Source organism: Euprymna scolopes, chromosome 10 (assembly GCF_053919585.1).
Source record: "Euprymna scolopes isolate OS-2025 chromosome 10, ASM5391958v1, whole genome shotgun sequence".
NCBI lineage: Eukaryota > Metazoa > Mollusca > Cephalopoda > Sepiida > Sepiolidae > Euprymna > Euprymna scolopes.
In genome coordinates, this window is record NC_136491.1 from 63,057,348 (window position 1) to 63,078,027 (window position 20,680).

Here is a 20,680-nt window from a genome sequence, read left to right on the forward strand (position 1 = left end):
GATAATATTGATAATTTGAGAAATTAATGTTTTTAGGTTATATTGATTTTATTAACAAGGACTTTTTAATATTCCTGAATTTTTTGTTTTTTTTAAATTAACATCTACAATGCTTACTTTTTAAAAACAAAGCAAACAAAAATTCATGCATCTTTTCTTTTATATTATTTAAAGTTTTAACTTTAACAAAGGTGTTTCTTTGTAAACAAAATATTTTTCCACTAAAATTAAAAAAAAAATTATGAGTTCATTATGTTCTGTGATTGTTAATAAATACTGAAAATTTCATAAAAATTGGTTGATTCCCTGAATTTTTAAATGAAAGAATCAGAATGTCCTATGTATTTTAGGGATCAATCATTCATCTTACACGTACCTAACTTCATTATATACAAGAATCTTGTGGGTGAGAACAGGTTTTATAGAGCAACAAAATGCCACCCAGAATATAAGTTGATTCCATATGAGAGAAATTGCTTCATTTGAAGTAAAAACTTTCTCTTATTTTGATTTCAATTATACTTGACAATTTTCCTCATATTTGTATGCTTTTCCACTTTAAAGTAACTGTCTAGCAATATAAATGGTATCCATTAATTGATCCTCAGCTAGATCACAACCTCTAGAATAAGATTACCCACTCTTAGAATAATATTCTATTTATCATTAGTTAATCCTGGGATTATTATTATTATTAAGGTGGAATATGTAGCATAACGATGGCTTTATATATAAATTTTTCCATGGCAAATCAAGTGTTCTTACTTCAGACATCCAGTTGTCTGGGTAAAAACTTGTTCATTTGACACAATGAAAGTGAGAAATATATATCTGGTTCTTCATACAATCGTTTACTCATGTAAGACAACCTAAAAGATCATATAATTCATCTGATTTCTCCAAATCTTCAATTATATTAGATGGATACATATTTATACCCACCAACCCACCTTAAAAAAATGTATGCATTTCTCACCTTTTTGAAACTATGAATAGATTAAAAATTTAAAGCGTGAATTGCATCTTCAAATGCTCAATTTAATTTCATGAAAACTACTTACTAAAACGATCACCCAGAGAGTGTAATAAGCAAAAATAGTGACTGCTAATGATACCATGCTCCATCCAATCACTTTGTCAAAATTAGTGGCCTGCAAAGAAAAAAGGATTTTAGTTATCTATTATAATTTTAATTTTTCAGTAATATGCATGGCTTTATTTATTGAATTCATAAAAATGACTTTTTTTAAGGTTAACCTTCTCACTTGCAATTAGTTACTATAACATATTTATATGAATATCACCATTAAATTTCATAAAATGTAGGCTGAAAATTGTATTGCTTGATAATCTGTCTAAATCTGTAACAAAGAAATCCGAGTAATTTAGTCACTATGGTAGGATCATTCATAAAACTTGCCATGAACAAAATTAGAATTTTGAAGGAAACCTTGCACAAATTTTTCTATTATGGAAATAACTCCAGACAAAGCATGAAGCTATGATCTAAGGGGCTAGCAAGAATGAAAGGTGATATCACAAAAACAGGAGATGTCTCTTAGTATTGAAAATACCAAAGCTATAGATAGGAGGAAAATTGTCAGCTGCAAGATGGTTCCACAAGCCTGCAGTTCTTGAAAGAAGCTACTGGAATAGGAAGTTATTAGGACAGTGAATTGATGGAAAATTGATTTTATAAATATAAGATTTCTTGGGAAGCTAAAAAAAGCTTCTCCACAATAGATCAAGTAAAACGAGCTGAAACAAAGGAAGCACAGAATAGATCAGACAATTCGAAGAACATGTACCATAATAGTATTTATAGGCTAAGACATGTTACGAGAAGGTTGTATAGAAGAAAGCATGGGTTCAATCTAATTACAAATGTCTCTGCATCTTATCAGTAACCCTCAAGAATAGATTCACCAGCCTAAATATGACAATAGAACTCCATACATAGTCTGATAGTAGAGACAGAGAATAGCTTTGGGTGTGAAAAAGTCTCTGGAGCGATAGAGAGAATTGACTTTACAAGAAACAGAGCAATTATCTAAAATATCAAAGAAAGACTTTAAAGAAAAAACAAGAAGTTTCAGAGTAATTTCTTAAGGGACGAGCTATACACAAGAATCTCAGGAAGAATAGATGCCTATGATTAAGACATAAGTCTTAACTTACTTCAATCTACAACCAAGCCCAGGTCAACTTCTGGATCAGCTGCATATTTCAACTGATCCAACAGATGAACAAGGAGCAACATCTGAATAGTGGTATCATCAGCATAGATGCTAATCTTCTAAATAATATTCTCTGGGAAGATCATTTATATAAAGAAGTTGGGTTTAGAATAGAGCTCTGAGGAACACCAGCATTGAAAGGAAAAGAGAATGAAATGACACCATCCAGAGTTACAAGCTTCAATTAGAAAGAAAAGACTGAATGTCAGGAAGCTTACCACTCCTTTCATAACTCTGAAGTTTATGTAGAAGATACTCTGTTGCCTTCAAAATGGCCCAATATTTTTTCCAAATTATCGATAAACTGACAGATTTTCCAAGTTAAAATATTTAAGAGATCAGTAGTTGAATACAAACCATGTAATGTAATGCCAGACATTGTAGAAAAGGAACAACCTTTCAAAACTTTGCTAATAATAGGAGGCTAACAGGAAAATACTTAGTTGGGTCAGACCGATCACCAGCATTTTTAAAGATGCTTTAACAGGACTTTTTCAAACAAAAAAAGAAACAGGGCTGTGATAAAGTGATTGAATAATTTCAAGAGGATAGAAGAAAGTTCAGGAACACAATGTTTGAGAATGGCAACAGAAATTGAATAAGGACTGGAAACCTTAGACTGATCAAGATCAGAAAAGACCCTAGTAATTAACTTTGGAGTGATAATGTTAAGATATTGATCAGTTTTCAAAGGAAAATCAGAAAGAATAGCACCAGAGAAGAATTGTCAGCAAAAAAAAAATAAGCAAAGACCAGCATTATCCTTAAAAAATTAAATAACTTTAATATCACAAGAAATAGCAGATGTGCCACTATTAACATTATTGTAGATTCTCAAAAAATCATGAGAGCCAACCTTTTGAGATGAGGTTCTCACAAATTCTTTGATAATAGCTAAACTTAGTTTCAGAGATTGCCCTCTTTCAGGTATTGCTAGCTCTTCTGGCTTGAAACTTACAATGAAGGTGTTATTGAATGATTTCACTTGTCAAAACAATTAAAACCCTTCTTCCATAAAATAGAATAGACAAACCAGTTATCACTTGAGGAGCAGAGAAATTGCATCTATACCTGTCAAAGATTTTCCTTATAGACGAAAATGACATAGTTGAAAACTGACATCACTTCTCAAGCTTTATCTGTTTGCTCTATGAAAATTGCTTCCCTAGCAATTTTCATTTTTAGAGTGTAGGTATCACATTCGTCAGATTTTATAAATATTTTTATTAGCTTCTTGGGAAGCTAATAAAAGCTTCCTCAATGTTTTTATTTTTTTATTTTATTGAATCTTTCCTTATTATAAAAAAAAAATACTTCCCCCCACAATCTTCCTGAATTTGGCAAAGCAAAGGTTACTGTCATGACTGGAAAGAAGAATGTGTAAGGATTACAACCAAGACAAGAATGTTTTAATGTGGTGCCATGATATCTGAGATTTAAAGGAAAGTGCAGTTCCATTTGATTCAGAATCACTTCCAAAGTATTGCCCTTCATAATTCATTTATTGGAATCAGATTCTTATCAGAGAATCCAAATGAGGAATTGATGCCATCCACTATCAACATCAGCCACCTTTCAGAAAAACACTGCCACTTTTTCATCTATCCAAATTTTTACCAAAATGTTTTTCAGTTTTCATCCTGCTGCCAGTGATGTTTTGAAACATAATCTTTCACATATCCACTCCAGTCATCAACCCAGATGTGCTAAATGTCATCTTAATCGAGAGTTAGTTTCAGACTTTGAAAAAGATGTCAGAGATTGCATTTCGGATTTTGTAAGACAAATCAGATAAAACATTGGATCTCACACTCTGGAACCTATTTCGTTTAGAAAATTCCATCTAGCACACATTTTTATATATATATATATATATATATATATATATATATATATAAAGTGACATTGTCTGTTTAAGGAATGGTCTCTATCAAACTCCTCTGTCAATGTTTGGTCTACAGACTTCTAAACTGACGTATAATAGGGGATTTAGACCTGTGGAACAAATTCAGTTTGGTTTTAAGCCGGTAAAAATAGCTGTTAGGTGGTGAAAATTTAAAAAAATTGGAATTTGGCAAGTGTAAGTCAACTTGCCAAGTTCTAAGTGCTCTTGTATGCATGTACAAATATATATGCAGTAAAGTTGGTTATTTTAATTATTTATTTCCATCTAATAATAGCTCAAATAGTAACAATGATGGCTGAATCACTATATGTTTTGGTTTCAATTGACAAGTCATATTTTGATTTTTTCAGTTTTTTTTTTTATAATCACTACGATATATTGGCTCCAATTATTAATAGAGAATTAACTGTCATAATCAATACGAAATCTGCATAAATTGCAATATCATATTTAAGTGTATGACTGGGCAATACAGGGTGGCCTGCTAGTGTGTGAGTGTGTGCGTGTGTGTATATATATGTGCATGTATGTGTGTACACATAGGTATATTTATATGTATAAAAAAAAAAAAAAAAAAGGAGAACGTCTACCTAAAGCCACTAACCTAGTTCTAAAACAGATCCTTTGTTTGATAAAATGCATGCCCATTGGCTGATAGGAAGTGGATACTAGAAAGCTGATTGGCCAACTAGAAATCCTCAACATATATAAAAACAAGAAGCAACCACAGAATTCGCGCATAAGCCTGACGAATCCTATAGTTGGATGAAACGCAGAATATTCAGTGTAGCTTAATCGCCATATATATTTTATAAATTACTATATATATATATATATATATAAAAACAAAAATATTGTTCTTTAAACTTCAAACTGTCAGTGATCATCAAAATCAAATAATGTAACATTTCATTTTCTCTCTGTTTGAAGAAATATTAATTTCCTATTTACGATGCACATTATATACATGTACCTTTTTGATTGTTTTTCATTCAATTTTATTTGCTAACATTTTGAATTTATTTCCTAAAACCTTATTCACTCCAATCCAGAATACTATTCCTTTTTTTATCATAATTTAACCTGTTCTTGCTGTGTCTGTTTTACTAATATTCCAATTAATAAATTATATATCATGTGCCGTTCTTGCTTCTTCAGCATGTTGTGTTTATTGGGATCTCTGGAACTTAAAATGGAGCTCACCCATTTTTTAACATTTTCATTTTAATCTGGAGAATTCTTTTATCTTGTGTGACACATCACAGCCAGTCCGCAACAAAAGTAATAGCTATTAATAATAAAAAGCAAATCATTTCGAAAATAGCAATATACAAGAAGTTCAAAAACAAAGAAAATATTTGTTTTACCATGCTTTTCAGTACTTGATTTTATCTTGGTCTGAAAAAAATATAAATGTAGATATATAAAAATGTTAATCAAAAACACATTTAAAGTCATTTAGAAAATTCACTTATTTAGAAAAGTCAGAATTATTGGATTAATTTAAGATCCAATATTTCTCTTTTATGGATTCTTAATGCAAAATAGCTTTGATCTTTTAAAAAACTGAAATGTTTTTAAAGATTATTCAGGTGGGTGAGGACCTTTTTGTTTTTTTAAGCAATATTATATATGCATAAAAATATAGACATTTAAGATGTTATTAAAATTGTTTTTGTGATCTGAACAACCTGTAATCAATTGCAAAGAAACAACAGCACTGAGAATGCAAAGCCACTATCCAAGAAGCCACACCCACACTTAAGAACAATTGCTGGGTGAAAGGGCAATCCAACAATTTGCAGGCCAACATGACGTTCGCAATTCCTTCAATGCCACAAATGCCATCGATGCATCTTTAATGCAGGATGAAGCTTCCCTCAAAAGCAAGGATGGATCACTACTGCTCACGAGTGCCTCCACTATCTACTCCAGATGGAAAGAACACGTTGAAGGGTTACTGAACCAAGGCAATCCATACAACAATGCCTTGAATGTCATTCCTAAAGCACCTGTTCACAAATCTCTTGGCAGAATCCTGAGCCTTCAGGAAGTCAAGGACGCAGTCAAATCTTTGAAGAATAACAGGGCCCCTGGACTTGATTGTATCTCAGCTGAAGTCTAAAAGACTGGTGCTGACCCAACTGCATCAACTCATCATAAAAATCTGGGAACACAAAAGAGTTCTAATAAACTTCAGAGATGCTGCCATTGTCAAGCTCTATAAGAGGAAGGGTGTCTGGTCAGAATATGGAAACTAGAGGGCATTTCTCTTTTGGCTGGAAAAGTCCTTGTGTGCTGAACAGCGGCCTATCTCTACTTACTGAAACAGTTCTCCCAGAGACCCAAGCTGATTTTTGCCCAGTGTGTAGAACTATAGATGATATTTTCAACACGTCAACTCCAGTAGAAGTGCAGAGAGAAACATCACTCTCTATATGCCATTTATCGATCTGACTAAGGTTGATAAATGCCATATAGAGAGGTTCCAAGCTTTCCTCTTTTAGATGCCTCAAGAAGTTTATTGAGATCCTCAGCTTTGTCTATGGAGACATGAATGCTACAGTCCTCTCTCCTGACAGCATAGGCGAGTCCTTTAAAATTAAAATAGGCATCAAACAGGGATGCTTTATTGCCCCAATGTTCTTCATCATATTTATGACAGCCATCACACACATGGCAAAAAATGACCTTCTCTCAGGATTCAACATCGTCTACAGGACAAATGGGTAAGCTTTCAATCTCTCTCGTATGAGGCTGAAAAACAAAACCTGGCGAACACCTGCAGCATATTCTGAATGCCTTCAACTGTGCCTATACCTCGCTCAATCTTGCCATTAACCCCAAAAAGATTCAGATCATGTACCAACCAAAGCCCGGAGACAGGGCTAATGCTCCTTCTCTCACCACCGGCAACAAACCTCTGCAGCATGGATCACTTCTCATATCTTGGAAGCCACCTGTCATCTAATGCTGACATCTAAGATGAAATACCACCTAAAAGTGTGCCAGAGCTGCCTACGTGTCTGTGTGTTTCAAGACAGACATCTGGACAGGCACCAAAATGGCTTCTCTACATCTCAGAGATCTGGATAACGTACCGCTAATACCTCAAGGTGCTAGAGAAGCATACTGGAATCTCTTGTGAAAACTATCATCCCCCAACCTCAGCATCCTGTAGGAGGCCAAGACCATGTAAATTCACCCTTGTCCGTTCATCCGTTTGTCTGTTTGCACTTTTCTCAATAACTACGCCTTGCAATTTTTGCACAAACAGTAAACATGATATTAGTAAAAAAAGTAACAGAACGGATTTTCCAGGAAAACTCCCCCCCCCCTCTCCTGGGGATGCCTTTTGAGTTAAAATGGCTAAAATTTTTGTGCTTACTAAAAAAATTGAAGCCTCGGATTTTTATAAAACTTTCTGAAAAGTTGTTACTAACTGATTTCTATATAATTTTGTTTGTCTATACTTCGCGATAACTCTTGGATGTGCCTTTTAGGGCTAATAAAACACTCTATTGTCCAAAATTTTCTGTGTATGTGTATTTAGCAGTTTTGCATGGTGCTGAACTCAAATTTAAAAATGTTGAGGCCTTGGAGACTTTTGGAGGCAAATGATGGACTTAGTCATTTCCTTTTTTGCATGATGCAGAATTCAAATTTACATATGTTAAGGCCTAAAACTGCACCGTTTGTTCATTTTCACCAGGAATTGACGTCCCCTGGGGACTTTGGTGGCTAAATGAGGCGGGGGGAGGGGGCGTGCTGAATTCAATCATTTTTTTATGCCTCATTCACTGTGCACTCAAGGGGGACCATGCATGCTTCACTTGTTTCTCTACTAAAGGAAAGGGAAATTATTTTTTAAATATTTATATAATAGTTAGGTTAGAACATAATTTAATTTTCAGAGTATCAAATAATATTCTATTATTTATTACTCGAGCAAAACAGAAGAAACAAGAAGAAAAGAGAAAAAATGCGTGTAATCAAAATTTGCCTAAGATTTGAAGCAACTCTTTCAATTAACTGTGTTCTTGAATTTATCCTCAATCGTGCAAGATTTCCATTAAAATAAGAATGAACCGTTTCATTGAAATTTGGGGCTGACGTACACGCATCTTATACACAGTGTGTTCAGGGAAGCGTTCATCTATAAATATAGAAGCGAAAATGTGTGTATGTACGTATGTTCGCTTTTTGTGTATGTCTGTAAAAGGCTTTTTTCGCTGGACTTCTTGGTCAGCTCATTCGTTCTTAAAACTTTTTATATCACGTCTAAATGATAATATCCAAGAGTTACAAATGGGGGTCACGTGTGTATTTAATTTGCCCGACTTTCACGCACTATTTTTCCCCAGATTTTTAGATCGTCGCGGGTATCTTTCACTTTTCAGTATAAAAAATTAAACTGGATTCGAATCGGTAGTTCCCGGTGGTCTCCGGAAAGCGATGTAAACGTTTGGTCAATGTCAGCTTTTTTTTTAGCGTCATATCAAACAATTGCTTTCGTCTGGACACTCCCCTAATAAACGGGGAGCTGGTTTTCACCAAAGTTGAGTAAAAACAAACTGTGTGTTTCAAGACCGAGTTATTGACCTCATTAAAAACTGTCCCAAAGAAAATATTAACTGCTGACTAGCTATTGTTTATGTCGTCATAACGCTCGCAGAAAATGTTAACTTCACGATTTCCACTTGACCTCATTAAGTCATTAGGTGCGGGCACCTGTCAATTCTTTTCCTACTTAAATAAATTCAAACGTCTTTCTTGCTGGCCGATTGGTTAACATGACATGTTTTTTCCACAATTTCCAACTTCACCTTAGGGCTTCGGGTTCGATCCTACCTACATACCAAAACTTTCTTTAACCCCCCCCCCCCCCGTGTTTCTAACCCGGACAATGCTGGGTACCCCCGCTAGTTATTTTGAAAAGGAAAGAATTTTGGCATATGTGACCTTGTTTTTTTTTTTTGTTTTTTTTTGCTTAAACTTTGCGCTTTTCAAATTATTTTGTTATTGTGTTTTGTTTTTTGTTTTTTTTGCTTAAACTTTGCGCTTTTCAAATTATTTTGTTATTGTGTTTTGTTTTTTTTTTTGCTTAAACTTTGTGCTTTTCAAATTATTTTGTTATTGTGTTTTGTTTTTTGTTTTTTTTTGCTTAAACTTTGCACTTTTCAAATTATTTTGTTATTGTGTTTTGTTTTTTGTCTTTTTTTTGCTTAAACTTTGCGCTTTTCAAATTATTTTGTTATTGTGTTTTGTTTTTTTTCTGAATGGATATTATTTTTTGTTGGATATGATAGTTATAGGTAATTATTAACAGGAAAATTGGTGCAAAGTCCAAATTAGCACTTATGGCGATAAACAAAAACCTTTATCATGTATGTATCAGTCGTCAGCGTTTTTTCTCATATCGAAAAACTGTGCAAAAACCTACTCGACGAGAACACAACAGTTTTTATTTTAATAATTTTTTATTCAAAAATGAAAAATAAACATTTCAATTTTTCAAAACATGATTTTTCTAAAACCTTATTGGGAATTTGGCTGACGTACACGAATGAGGACTCTCTAGCAAAGTACGCATTGGCTCCGAGGCTCCGATGTTGTATGTAGTTCAATCGAGGGAGCATTCATTATTCTGGAAAGGAAAGAAGTTTGGCATGTGTGGTCTTGTTTTTTATTTTGGCTTGAACTTTGCGCTTTTCAGATTATTTTGTTATATGTTTTTTGATGGATATTTTTTTGGAGGTCATGTTTTTTTTGGGGGGGAGAGGGTGGATACTTTTTCTTTTGGCTGTGTTTTGGATGAATATTTTTTTTTTGCCGTGTTTTTTTTTGGGGGGGATGGATATTTTTTTGTTTGGCAGGGTTTTTTTGGCAGGGGAGAGGGGATTTTTTTTTTTCCAGAGAGTAATTATTAACAGGAAAATTGGTGCAAGTCTAGATTAGCACTTGTTGCGATAAACAAAAATTAAAAAAACCTTTATAAGTACCTTTTATTTTCTTGAATAATAATAAAAAAAACCTACTCGATGAGAACACGACTGCTTTTGTTTCAATAATTATTTTTTATTCAAATGTAAAAAATAAAAATTTCAATTTGGCTTGAACTTTGTGATTTTCAGATTCTTTTTTTACTTTTTTAGCCGGATGCAACAAACAAACAAAATGAAAACAAAAACAATTTTGGTGCTTATGCACTTATGTTACCGTGATTTTTTTTTTATGGTTTAAGTGCCTTCCTCCAATGTTTGAAGGGTTAGAGGTAACCACTAAAAATCTGTTCTGTCTTTAATTGCTCATTGAAAAAACGAGGAGGCACCTCTATCAATGATGCTGCTTATTCAGGGACCAATTTGACAGCCCAGCTCCTGGGTTTATTGTTGAGTTTTCGAAAAAAATGATTACGTTCTACTGGGTGATATTTGCAAGGCCTTGTTACAGATCTTCCTGAGTCTGAGGAGGATAAGAATAGGTTTTGTTTTTTCTAAAGGTAAACGGCGAGTTGCGTGCCTTCAAATAAAACACAATAATCTTCGGGTTTAATGCTTCATATTAAGCTTCATTCTTAAATTCCACGCTGATCATTATGTAGGTGATTTGGCTTCTTACGTTATCTTCAATCACTTTTACGTAGACAATCTGGTCTATACCAATTCCGATCAAAATGCACTTCTTAACGTTTATAACACTGTGCGATCCAGGTTGGAGGGAGCAGGTTTCAAACTTCAGACCTGCAATTCTAATAGTTCACAGTTGCAAAGTAAGATTGTGGAAGACAACTCAATCTCTACTCCTTTTCCAATCCAGGAAAATGTGCTGGGTTACTTATATTCTCCACTTAAAGATTCCTTCAAACTTAATCCTGTCACATCGGATGAATACCAAACATGAGATTCTTTCATAAGTTTCAATACGATCCTTTATCGGTATTGCTTCCTGTAACAATACAGGGAAGAATTATTATCACCCCCGCTTGTTTATTAACAACAACGGATTGGAGGAACTGTGCCCTGATCCACTTCATAGAACTAGTCTAATATGTTTACTTCAAATGAGGGATGAATACATTGACAAATTTATGAATATTTGGAATAACGACTACCTTTTGCCGTTGCGAGAAGTTAATGCTAACATTAAGGACGTTAATTCTCCAAAACTTTCAGTGGGTGAGATTGTACTAATCAAAACCCCTAATACACTTAGACATCAATGGAGCCTGAGTAAAGTTATTAAAATTATCAACAGTAATGGTAATAAGGCTTGCTCCGCCTCGGTCTTGAAGGACGGATAGGAGCAGGTACATTCATTAAAACATCTCGTTCCTCTGGAAATTAAGGATGAACAGGAATTTGCTTCAGCAGAAATTATGAAGGAGGGTGGTCCATTCTTCTGTCCAGATTGTTCCATTGCTAATGATGGAAATTTCCCTATGGTGTGTTGCGATTCTTGTGATAAGTAGTATCACTTCAGTTGTGTGGGGGTCAAACTACGGGACACTGAGGGAGAATGGTTATGTCCTAATTGTAAAGATAAAGTATTACTTTAATCAGTCAGTCGGTTATCGGTTGACTCAATGATAAGTCACTTTCCCTTATTTGTAATTAATATCACTTGTATTATCGTTGTTAATAATTATAGCAGCAGACAAAAGCACGCACATATTAAATTGATAATATTATTTACCATCAAACACATATATTAAATTGATATTGTTTACCTTCAAGCAACAAGCAAGTCCTGTCAGAATATTCCTTACCTGTCTTCATTTGACATTTCATGGTTATGATAAAAAAATAAGTAATGATTAACTTGATTGCTTTTTCCTTTTGCTCTCGATAATGTATAAGGAATTATTCAGTCATCGTACAAGCCCTGACTGCCATGGTATCGATCGGTTTGATTGGTCGAATCTAACCAGACATGTCACGTGCCTTTGGTGGCAATTTCTATTTCCTTTTCAGTTTTCTTCAGTTCGTTCCAGATCAGTGAAGGAGGAAGGACTCATTTTTATTATGTCTTCTAAGAAGGAGACTTTGGCTCTAACATTAGTGCCTTCTATACTTCAGATCTCATCCATGGATGAAGTATAGAACATATTTGTAAAAGCCTACGAATTAGGCTTACTTATAAGACAGAATGTCTACAACCGCATTATGGACCTTTCTTATCATTGTGAACTTTTCATCTTCGGTATTTAACCTGTTTGCGTTGTTACCAATTTTTTAGGGCCATGAGGTCTAATGGAACACGGCTAAATTCATCCTTCCTTGCAACAGATTATGACAGCATGCAGATTGCAAAAAGGACTAAAAACTACCGCTTCATTGAAGTAACTACCAGTTCCATTCATTGGACGCAAGATGGGCGCATTATTTTGCAATAATATCCTGTGTACCAATAAAGTTTGTCTTGAATTTTACAGGTAGGGTTTGTTATTTTGTGAGTCTCATTTCTTGCCTTCAAGAGAGAGCATCGAACACGTTAGTTAAAATTCCCATCTTGACATAAAATAATTCTTATAATTTCATTATAGGGGCCTCACTCGTGTACATCCACTGGGAATTTTTCTTTTATCCATCAAAAAAAAACAAAAAAAAATTAAAAAAACATAATAACAAAATAATCTAAAAAGCGCAAAGTTCAAGAAAAAACAGGGTCACACACACCAAAATTCTTTCGTTTTCAGAATAATGAACGCTCCCTCGAAGTGCTGCGTACAACATTGGAGCTGATGCGTATTTCGCTATGGGGGCCTCACTCGTGTACGTCTGCCAAATTTGGTCCCCAGTCACGCAAAATTTCTAACAAAAAAAAATCTCTTTCAAAATATACTTGCAAGAGAAATTTTGAACAAATTTTGTAAAAGAAACACAATCTTCTTGAAAAATTGTAGTTTCAACTGTATTATGTTACCTTTTTTTTTTTTTTACAAATAATATATGGACAAGTATGCATCGTCAAGCCTTTTTTTTTTCTTCTTAACTTCTATCTTCTTCTATGTAAATAAAACAGTAGACGTATGTGTGTGTGTAAATATCTCACAGGTAAACTCTTAAACTACTGGTCACATAGCACTGAAATTCTCAGGAAATAATATTCATGCACTAAGGGTGGTTTATAGCAAATAATACATTTACTTACATGCATGTATATCGCATACAGACATCGGCAAATTTACATGTAAAATGTTTATTAAACATTAACTGACATTTTGTTTTTTTGTGCGCATGCGTGTGCATTTTGTTTTTTCTCAGGCTGGGATGCTCTGTTCTTTTTAATTTCATTTCTAACTGATGGCACCAACTCATTTTTTTATGTTTTTGTATTAAAAAAACAAAAAACAACAAAAAAAAAAGAAACAAAATCATATGTAAATTTTACTCGCGGTTTGAAATTTGTAAATATGAAAACAAACCTATATATCTTTTTTACGATCTCATATTTACTTAATTTCATACATTATTTAAAAACAGAGGAGGAGGGATGACACACAGAATACGGACAATGCTGAAATAATGATGTTATTATTTAGAAAGCAATTCTTAATATGGGAGGGGAAGATATTTCAACTATTCTGTACTTTCACCTAACAATTTATTAAATAAGAAACTGACATGTATTATCTGTATTTTTGTGTAGTATTAGTTAACATTAAGTATCTGTTTCTTAATCCAATTTCTGGATTAGTTTATTGTAAAACAAGTGTTGCCTAATCACTAACTGCACTTTGAAATATTTATTTTTTGAGTAGCATGAATTTTAAATAAGGTGCTTCTACAGTGTGGTACGCATATTTAAAAAATACAAACAATTTATAATGAAATCATGTATTTTGAAAAACTGCTGCGTCATTTTCCAGAAGTGACGCCATGTGTTGATGATGGGAGGGGGGGGGAACATGATTATGTTGCTTTAAAAAGTACTCTGGAGGCCGCCAAGGATTACCAAACCTTCTTTTTTTTAGGTGAGGTTGGGGGTGTGGTGAATTAGTGTCTGTTTATTCTCCCAAGCATTACCACCACTTTTTCTGTTTATGGAGCGGGGGGAGGGCAGTAGATGAATTCGCTGAAATACTACATCAGAACAGATACTACACTTTGATCTTATTTATATATTTTATTGAACGAAAAAACAATTGAGCATACAAAATGTACAAACAACAATTAATTAATTCAACAAAATTAGGCACAAGGCCCTATAAGAAATTGGGAGGGGGAGGGTACAGGGTCTTTGTGACTATTTAACAAATGAGACTTTGGAGTCTTACTCTTGACTGGCAACATTTACCAAAATACCTTATTCACTCTGTGGATCATAATCTAGCTAAGAACCCCAGCGTTCAATGTAAAAAATAACATAGTTACAATTTGTATATTCATTTCTGTATGTCATGAGTGCATTTTTTTTTTTTTTTTTTTTTTTTTTTGTGTGTGTGTATATGCATGTGTGAGAAAATAAAGTTCGATTTCATTGGAAAAATATAGCTCTTGAATTTATTAGAATAAAATGTTCGTGGAGTGGGAGAAAGCTATCAAAAATGTTCATTTCAAAAAATAAGGAATAACTACTACTGGGTTGTTAGTAAGGCCCCCCTGTACTATTCTATGCGGCTAGATCCCCCACTGTTTTCCGGGGAACCGAAAACAAGCAGGGCATCCCTAATGGGGTTTGGGGAAGAAGCCTTAATGGAGGTGGAAGAAAATAAAGCAACGAATGGAGGGGGTAGGAAGGTGACCTCTGAGTAGAGGGATGACCGGGGGCATCAGAAAACAAAGATGAGGTGCAGAGGGGTTGGGCAGACTCAGAGGTTCTCTAATACCAAAAAATAAAATCAGGAACAGGATCTCAATCGTACCACCAGTCAAGAGTCACTTTACTGATCTTTTTTATGCTAACCTAGGCGGGATGGGTTCCGTAGGACCCAGCACCGCCCATGCCATGCCTAAGGAGGGAACACGTATTGAAACTTGGCTCCTCGACGGATGCACAAACTAGTGCTGTGCACCCACCTCTTGTCAGATTCCACTCTAGGCAACCTCTTCCAATCGCATCTGATCTTTACTTTAAGCAAATGTTTAAAGTAAACGATCAGATCCCGATCCGGAACAGATGTCCCTTCGTGGACCAACTTGAGGCGCGTAATCCAAACGACCATTCGCGCTACTGCTAGGATCGCCAGGAAAACCATTCTTTCCTCCCTGGGGAACGGCGGCTCCATGTTGTACACAAAACATCCTAAGTCGAGATCGAGCAGACACTCGGCATCGATGCGAGCTGTTACCCCCTCGACGTACTTTAATAAGGGCTGTATCCGGCTGCAACTGAAAAACGCGTGCTCGATTGTTTCGGGCTCGCGTTCGTCACAGCACGGACAGAAGCGCCTGGTATGTTCTTTATACCGGAAAAGTTCGTCGAAGAGGGGCAGCGCATTTCGGACCAGTCGCCAAGTCAGGGAGAATTCCGAGTTATTCAGAATCTCCCGTCCCGGCGCCCAACACCATTGAGAACGGACAACCTCCATCAACCATCCCATCCGCCTACAAAGTGGATCCTTCGCAGTCCCCTCCACTAACTCCCGATATAGTTTCTTCCTTGGCTGATCGAGGACACTGGTCCCCGGCAAAGCTCTAAGAGCGGTCCGGCATTCAGAGAAGAACTTGGACTCCCCCTTCGGTCTACGACGACCTTCTACCGAAGGGTTGGGTTTGAGATTGGGAAACGAGTTCTCAACCGCAGGGACCCAAGGAGCGTCTCCTTCAAGCGAACGAACCAGGAAAGCCAATCTCTCGGCGTTTCTATGACACAAGAGACTGGGCTGACCCAGGCCTCCCTCGCTCGGACTTTGAACACAGACCTCTCTGCAGACATAATGCTTACCATCGTTCCACAATAAGCGGGTTAGTCGTTCTGCAGGAAGAGGAAGTACAGACAAACGGTAAAGGATGAGCGGAAAAACGTATGTAGCACATGCCTCCGCCTGACCCTCCAAGGACAATTTCCTTCCAATCCAAGTCTTTACTGACGATTTGACCTTAGACTGTACTTCCGACCAATTCTTTTCCAGCTGAAATCCCGGTCCAAACCAGACACCGAGAATGCGGACCGGTCCATCGGTCCAGCTGAAAATACCTGGAAGCGAGTTTACCCCGGTCCAGGCCCCCAACCGCAGGCCAACAGACTTGCTACGGTTGAAGATGGCCCCTGTTACTTCTTCGTATCGAGCGAGCGCCTCGACCACTGCTTGAACGTCCGTGTGGCAAGCCACGAACACGGTGACGTCATCGGCGAACGCGGAAACCCTGGCTCGTGTGCCTCCAGGGAGAGCTATTCCGCGCAGGACTGATGTAGCCGCCTCGTCCCTAAACTTGTGAAGGAGGGGTTCCAACGCCAGGACATACAACAGAGGCGACAGCGGACAACCCTGTCGCACCGACCGAGAGACAGCGAATGACTCCGACAGTTTACCGTTGATCTGCACCGCTACCGTCGGCCTGTCATACAGAACAAAGATCCACTTGTGGAAGTCCGGATTAAATCCGGCGGCCTCTAGCACAGATCCTAGGAACCGATGGTCGACCCTATCGAATGCCTTGGACTGATCCAAACTGATCAGCGCGGCTTCGGCGGCGTCTTCTGTCCCCTCTATGATCGAGCGTATCAAGTGCAAATTGTCTTGAATCGATCTCCCCTTCACAGCATAAGTCTGGTCCGGTTTGATCAAGTCAGTGATGACAACCTGCAAGCGATTCGCAAGAATCTTTGCCAAAATCTTTAACTCTGTGTTTAGCAGAGTCAAGGGCCTAAAATCATCAAAGTTTTTCCTCCCACCATGCCGTTGACCTTTCCTCAGCAATGTGATCACACCCTTGGTCACCTGTCCAGGGATGGAGCCCTGGGCAAACCAATGGTTGAACATATCCATCAGAAGAGGGACCAACATGGGCGACAGCCTCAAGTAAAACTCGTAGGGTAAACCATCAAGCCCTGGGGATTTGTTATAGCCGACCTGCTTCAACGCAGTAATGACCTCATGTTCAGTAATAAGACCATCACAGCGAGCCGCCCGAGCCGCCGTGAGACGGGGCGAGTCAGCCAAATAGCTGCCAAACTCATCAACCCTGAGTCCGGGTAGTTGGGTGAAGCGCTCCGATAGATGCTCTCGAAACCCCTCGCAGATCTCCCGAGTCGATACTAAAGCGTGTCCTTCCAGGTTATATACTTTACGAATGTACCCATCCGAACCGCGCCTTAAAGCAGCCTTACGCTCAATGGCGTCAACATTCACAGCCTTGTTGGAAACTTTCTTTAACCTAGCCCTAACTACTTGACCTTCATACCGCTCGCTAGCCAAGTGGTTGAGATCTTGTTTAGCTAGTGCTAACTCTAGGGGATCCCCACCTTCCACCGCCCGGGTCAGCTTATCCTCTAAGCGCTTCTTTGCCTTAGCCTTATCTAACGCGAGGCGTTGGCTATACTGGACAGAGAAGCGCCTAATTTTGGCCTTAAGACTAACCCACCACTTACTCCCTGTAACCGCCCCCACTAAAGCCCACTGAATTAGCTCAGTGACATTCAACCGGTAGTCCTCCAGCTCCAACAAGGTGCTGTTGAACTTCCAGTATCCGGCCAGTTTAGGCCTAGCACTCAAGTTCAAATGGGCCATAACAAGTTTATGGTCCGAGTGTCCTAACAAGTGGAACGTGGGGCAAGATAGGAAGTCTACATCGCCTCTTCTAATTAACATCCGATCCAAGTAAGTACTCGGATGGGAAGGCACTACAGAATGCCACGTCCACATCTCCCGCCCCGGATGATCCAGACGAAATCTGTCAACGAGATCGCACGAAGCCATCAGGTCAGACAGAGTGCTGTCACACCGCACCGACCCGCTAGCCCCCCCGACCATATCTACCTTGGGATCAAGGATTGCATTCCAATCACCCATTAAAACTAACCGTTCCGGATCCACTAAGAAGCCCTCCAACCGTCGAAAAAAGGTTGCCCTCTCTACAGCAGCATTGGGAGCATAAACAGCAACAATCCGAAAAACACTACAATTAACAGCAACATCAACAACAAGCGCCCGCCCGTCCTCGTCTGCATGAACAACATTCACCGACGCTGACAGGGTGCGATTCACTAGCAAGGAGATTCCACGACTATAAGTATTGCCATATGCTGAGTAGACATCGTAATCGTTTACCAGCACCTGACAATCCTCGTCACAAACAAAGTGGGTCTCCTGGATAGCGGCAATATCTACCTTAAGGGACACTAGGTCTCTCACAACGCGCGAGGCCTTGCTTCGACACCTGATGCCCCTCACATTAAATGTAGCCAAGTTTAAAGCCATGTTCACTTACCTTAGGCAGTGTCACAGACGGGTCTGAAGTCCTCGGCAGTGAGGACGTAGCAGGCTTGCCCAAGGCTTCCGGTCAGCAGGTCCGCAGGAGGTAATCCATCCTTGGCAATGCCTCCCACGTCCAGGGGAAAAGTTAGTTTTAATGCCCTGTATAGGGAAGGATGGATATACAGGGGTGTGCGACCTTTGCATTTAACACTAATGTTTTTAAGAGAGGGATGGTCCATGTCGATAAGCTGTTGGCCTGGTATTGCCTCCTTGGCTGCCTCCAGCATCGCCCATAGACCCTCCGTTCTCGAGTCCTTGTTTTCCCTTACAAAAGTTGTCAGTAAGGGGGCATCCTTAAAACAGTCTGGTTGTGTGACTCTGTCACCACCCACATACAGAAAGTTCTGGAGTTTGTTGAAACGGACCTTCTGCTTTCCCTTCAATTCTGGTGTAATCCGCTGAAGGTCCGTTTCACATATCCTGCCTCCTGGCAGGAATGGCAGCTTTTTGGTCCTCTCTGTTCTCACCGCTAGGGAGGGGTCCTCTTGATGCTGAGGAGGGGGAGAGGTTTTTGGGGAGAGAGTGTCTTGTTCCGTTGCGACTTTGATGGACTTGTCGCAAGACACAGGGCACGGAGCATCTTTAGGCGGGTTAGGGAGGGCGGGTGAGGGGGATGTTTGTTGCTTTGGCTGGGGAGCCGAAGAGGAGACGGGGTGCACCGACTGATTTTCAGCTGGTAAGTCAGTCTCTGTGGGGGTTTGGTGATCTGCCCTCATTTTTCGGCTCTTTCTCCTTCTCGCTCTTCTTATTTCTGTAGCGCTCAGCGCTGTCTTGGTCGGTGAGGCTTCTTCCTCTTCCTCCGACACTGCCTCCTCCTCGGATTCTTGTAGTTTCCTTTTATTCGAGGAGGCTGGTGCTTGTGTGTCCATATTGGTAACTTCCCTTGGCTTGTCTTCGGATTGGGCTGTGATCGCTACTTGAGCGAAAGACTGTTTGCTGGTCTTACCCTTTTTTGCGACCGTCACCCATCCCTGTTTGGCTTCTGGGGGGCTTGTGGTTTTAACTGGAGTGGGGGCCATGACTGTGGCTTTGGACGCCTCCGCCGTTCTGCTGGCTGCTTTCTGTTTAGGGCAGTCCTTGGCCATATGGCCCTGTTGTTGGCATTGCCAGCAGTGGGGCCTTCTCCCTTCAACTATTAAGGAGAGCGTCCAATCCTCAAACTGGATCGTGACCGGGATGCCGAAAAAGCCCACCTTATCCACCACCATCTGCACCTTATAGTCACCGGTCATAATGTTTCTCTGACCGCGGCTAGGCGTAACCTCTTCGACATCCCCATATTGGCTGACGATGGCCCCCAGCTGTCTTGCTCCCATGTAGCAGGGGACGTTCAGTACCGACACGATTGTCCTTCTTTTGTTAAGGTAAACCGGATACAATTTAATGTTCTTGGATTGGTGGTTTACCTTAGAGAGTCTGACGGCGTCTTCTGGGGTAGGAAGCAAGACATCCCACATGGCATAGCTTTTCCTGCAGATGTAGTTCGCAGGGATGTTCTGCTCCATTAGAATCTTCACCATCATCTCCTTATTGATCCCTGTCAGACTTCTAGTCTTAGTGTCCGAGGTGATTAGAGATAGCACTCTCTTCTCTAGACTTTCCACCTGACCTGGGAGGGGCTGGATGGTGTTTCCTTCCGTGACGTTTTTGTAAGTTGAGAGAAAGAGGTCACGGTATTCCTGAGGAGTCATTTTCTCCTCTTCTCTCTGTCCCCATGCTGCAACTCCTCCTTGTTGTGTGTTCGAAGGACCTGGAACCGGAGGAGCGGCGGCTGGCGCTTTCTGCTTGGTGGAGGAAGAACTGGTCGTAGAGTTGGGGGTCTGACCTTTTCCAGACAGGGTTGGCCAGTCCGCAGTTGATGAAGCGTGCTGGCTTCCCCGACTTTCCGGGTCCTTCTCCGTCCTCTTTTTCTGCGGTTGGGCCGCTTTCTCCTTAGATGCAGGACGTTCCGCTCCTGGGGAGGTCTTCCCGGCACTCGTAGTTTTAGTAGCGGCCTCTGCTTTAGATTTCTCTTCCATTTGCGACGTGTTGTTGCCAGTCGAGATCTGGTTGGTTTGCTTGGCTGCTTTTATACCGTCGTTGCCCTCTTGGGGAGTGTTAGAGGGTGACGGATCC

The 20,680-nt window shown here is 39.0% G+C and overlaps 1 protein-coding gene across 3 annotated transcripts in view; it reads right to left on the minus strand.

The window, feature by feature from the left end:
- The window catches only part of LOC145286016 (dolichol phosphate-mannose biosynthesis regulatory protein-like), a 44,488-nt gene that overhangs the window by 15,507 nt on the left and 8,301 nt on the right, over positions 1-20,680 (minus strand). For all 3 annotated transcript variants that reach the window (XM_080134630.1, XM_080134631.1, XM_080134632.1), the window contains exons 2-3: positions 5,511-5,541; positions 1,062-1,151 (exon numbers count right to left, since the gene is read on the minus strand). In XM_080134630.1, the coding sequence (XP_079990756.1) occupies positions 1,062-1,151; positions 5,511-5,513 (93 nt within the window). In that variant the 5' untranslated portion in view covers positions 5,514-5,541. The remainder of the gene's footprint in view (positions 1-1,061; positions 1,152-5,510; positions 5,542-20,680) is intronic.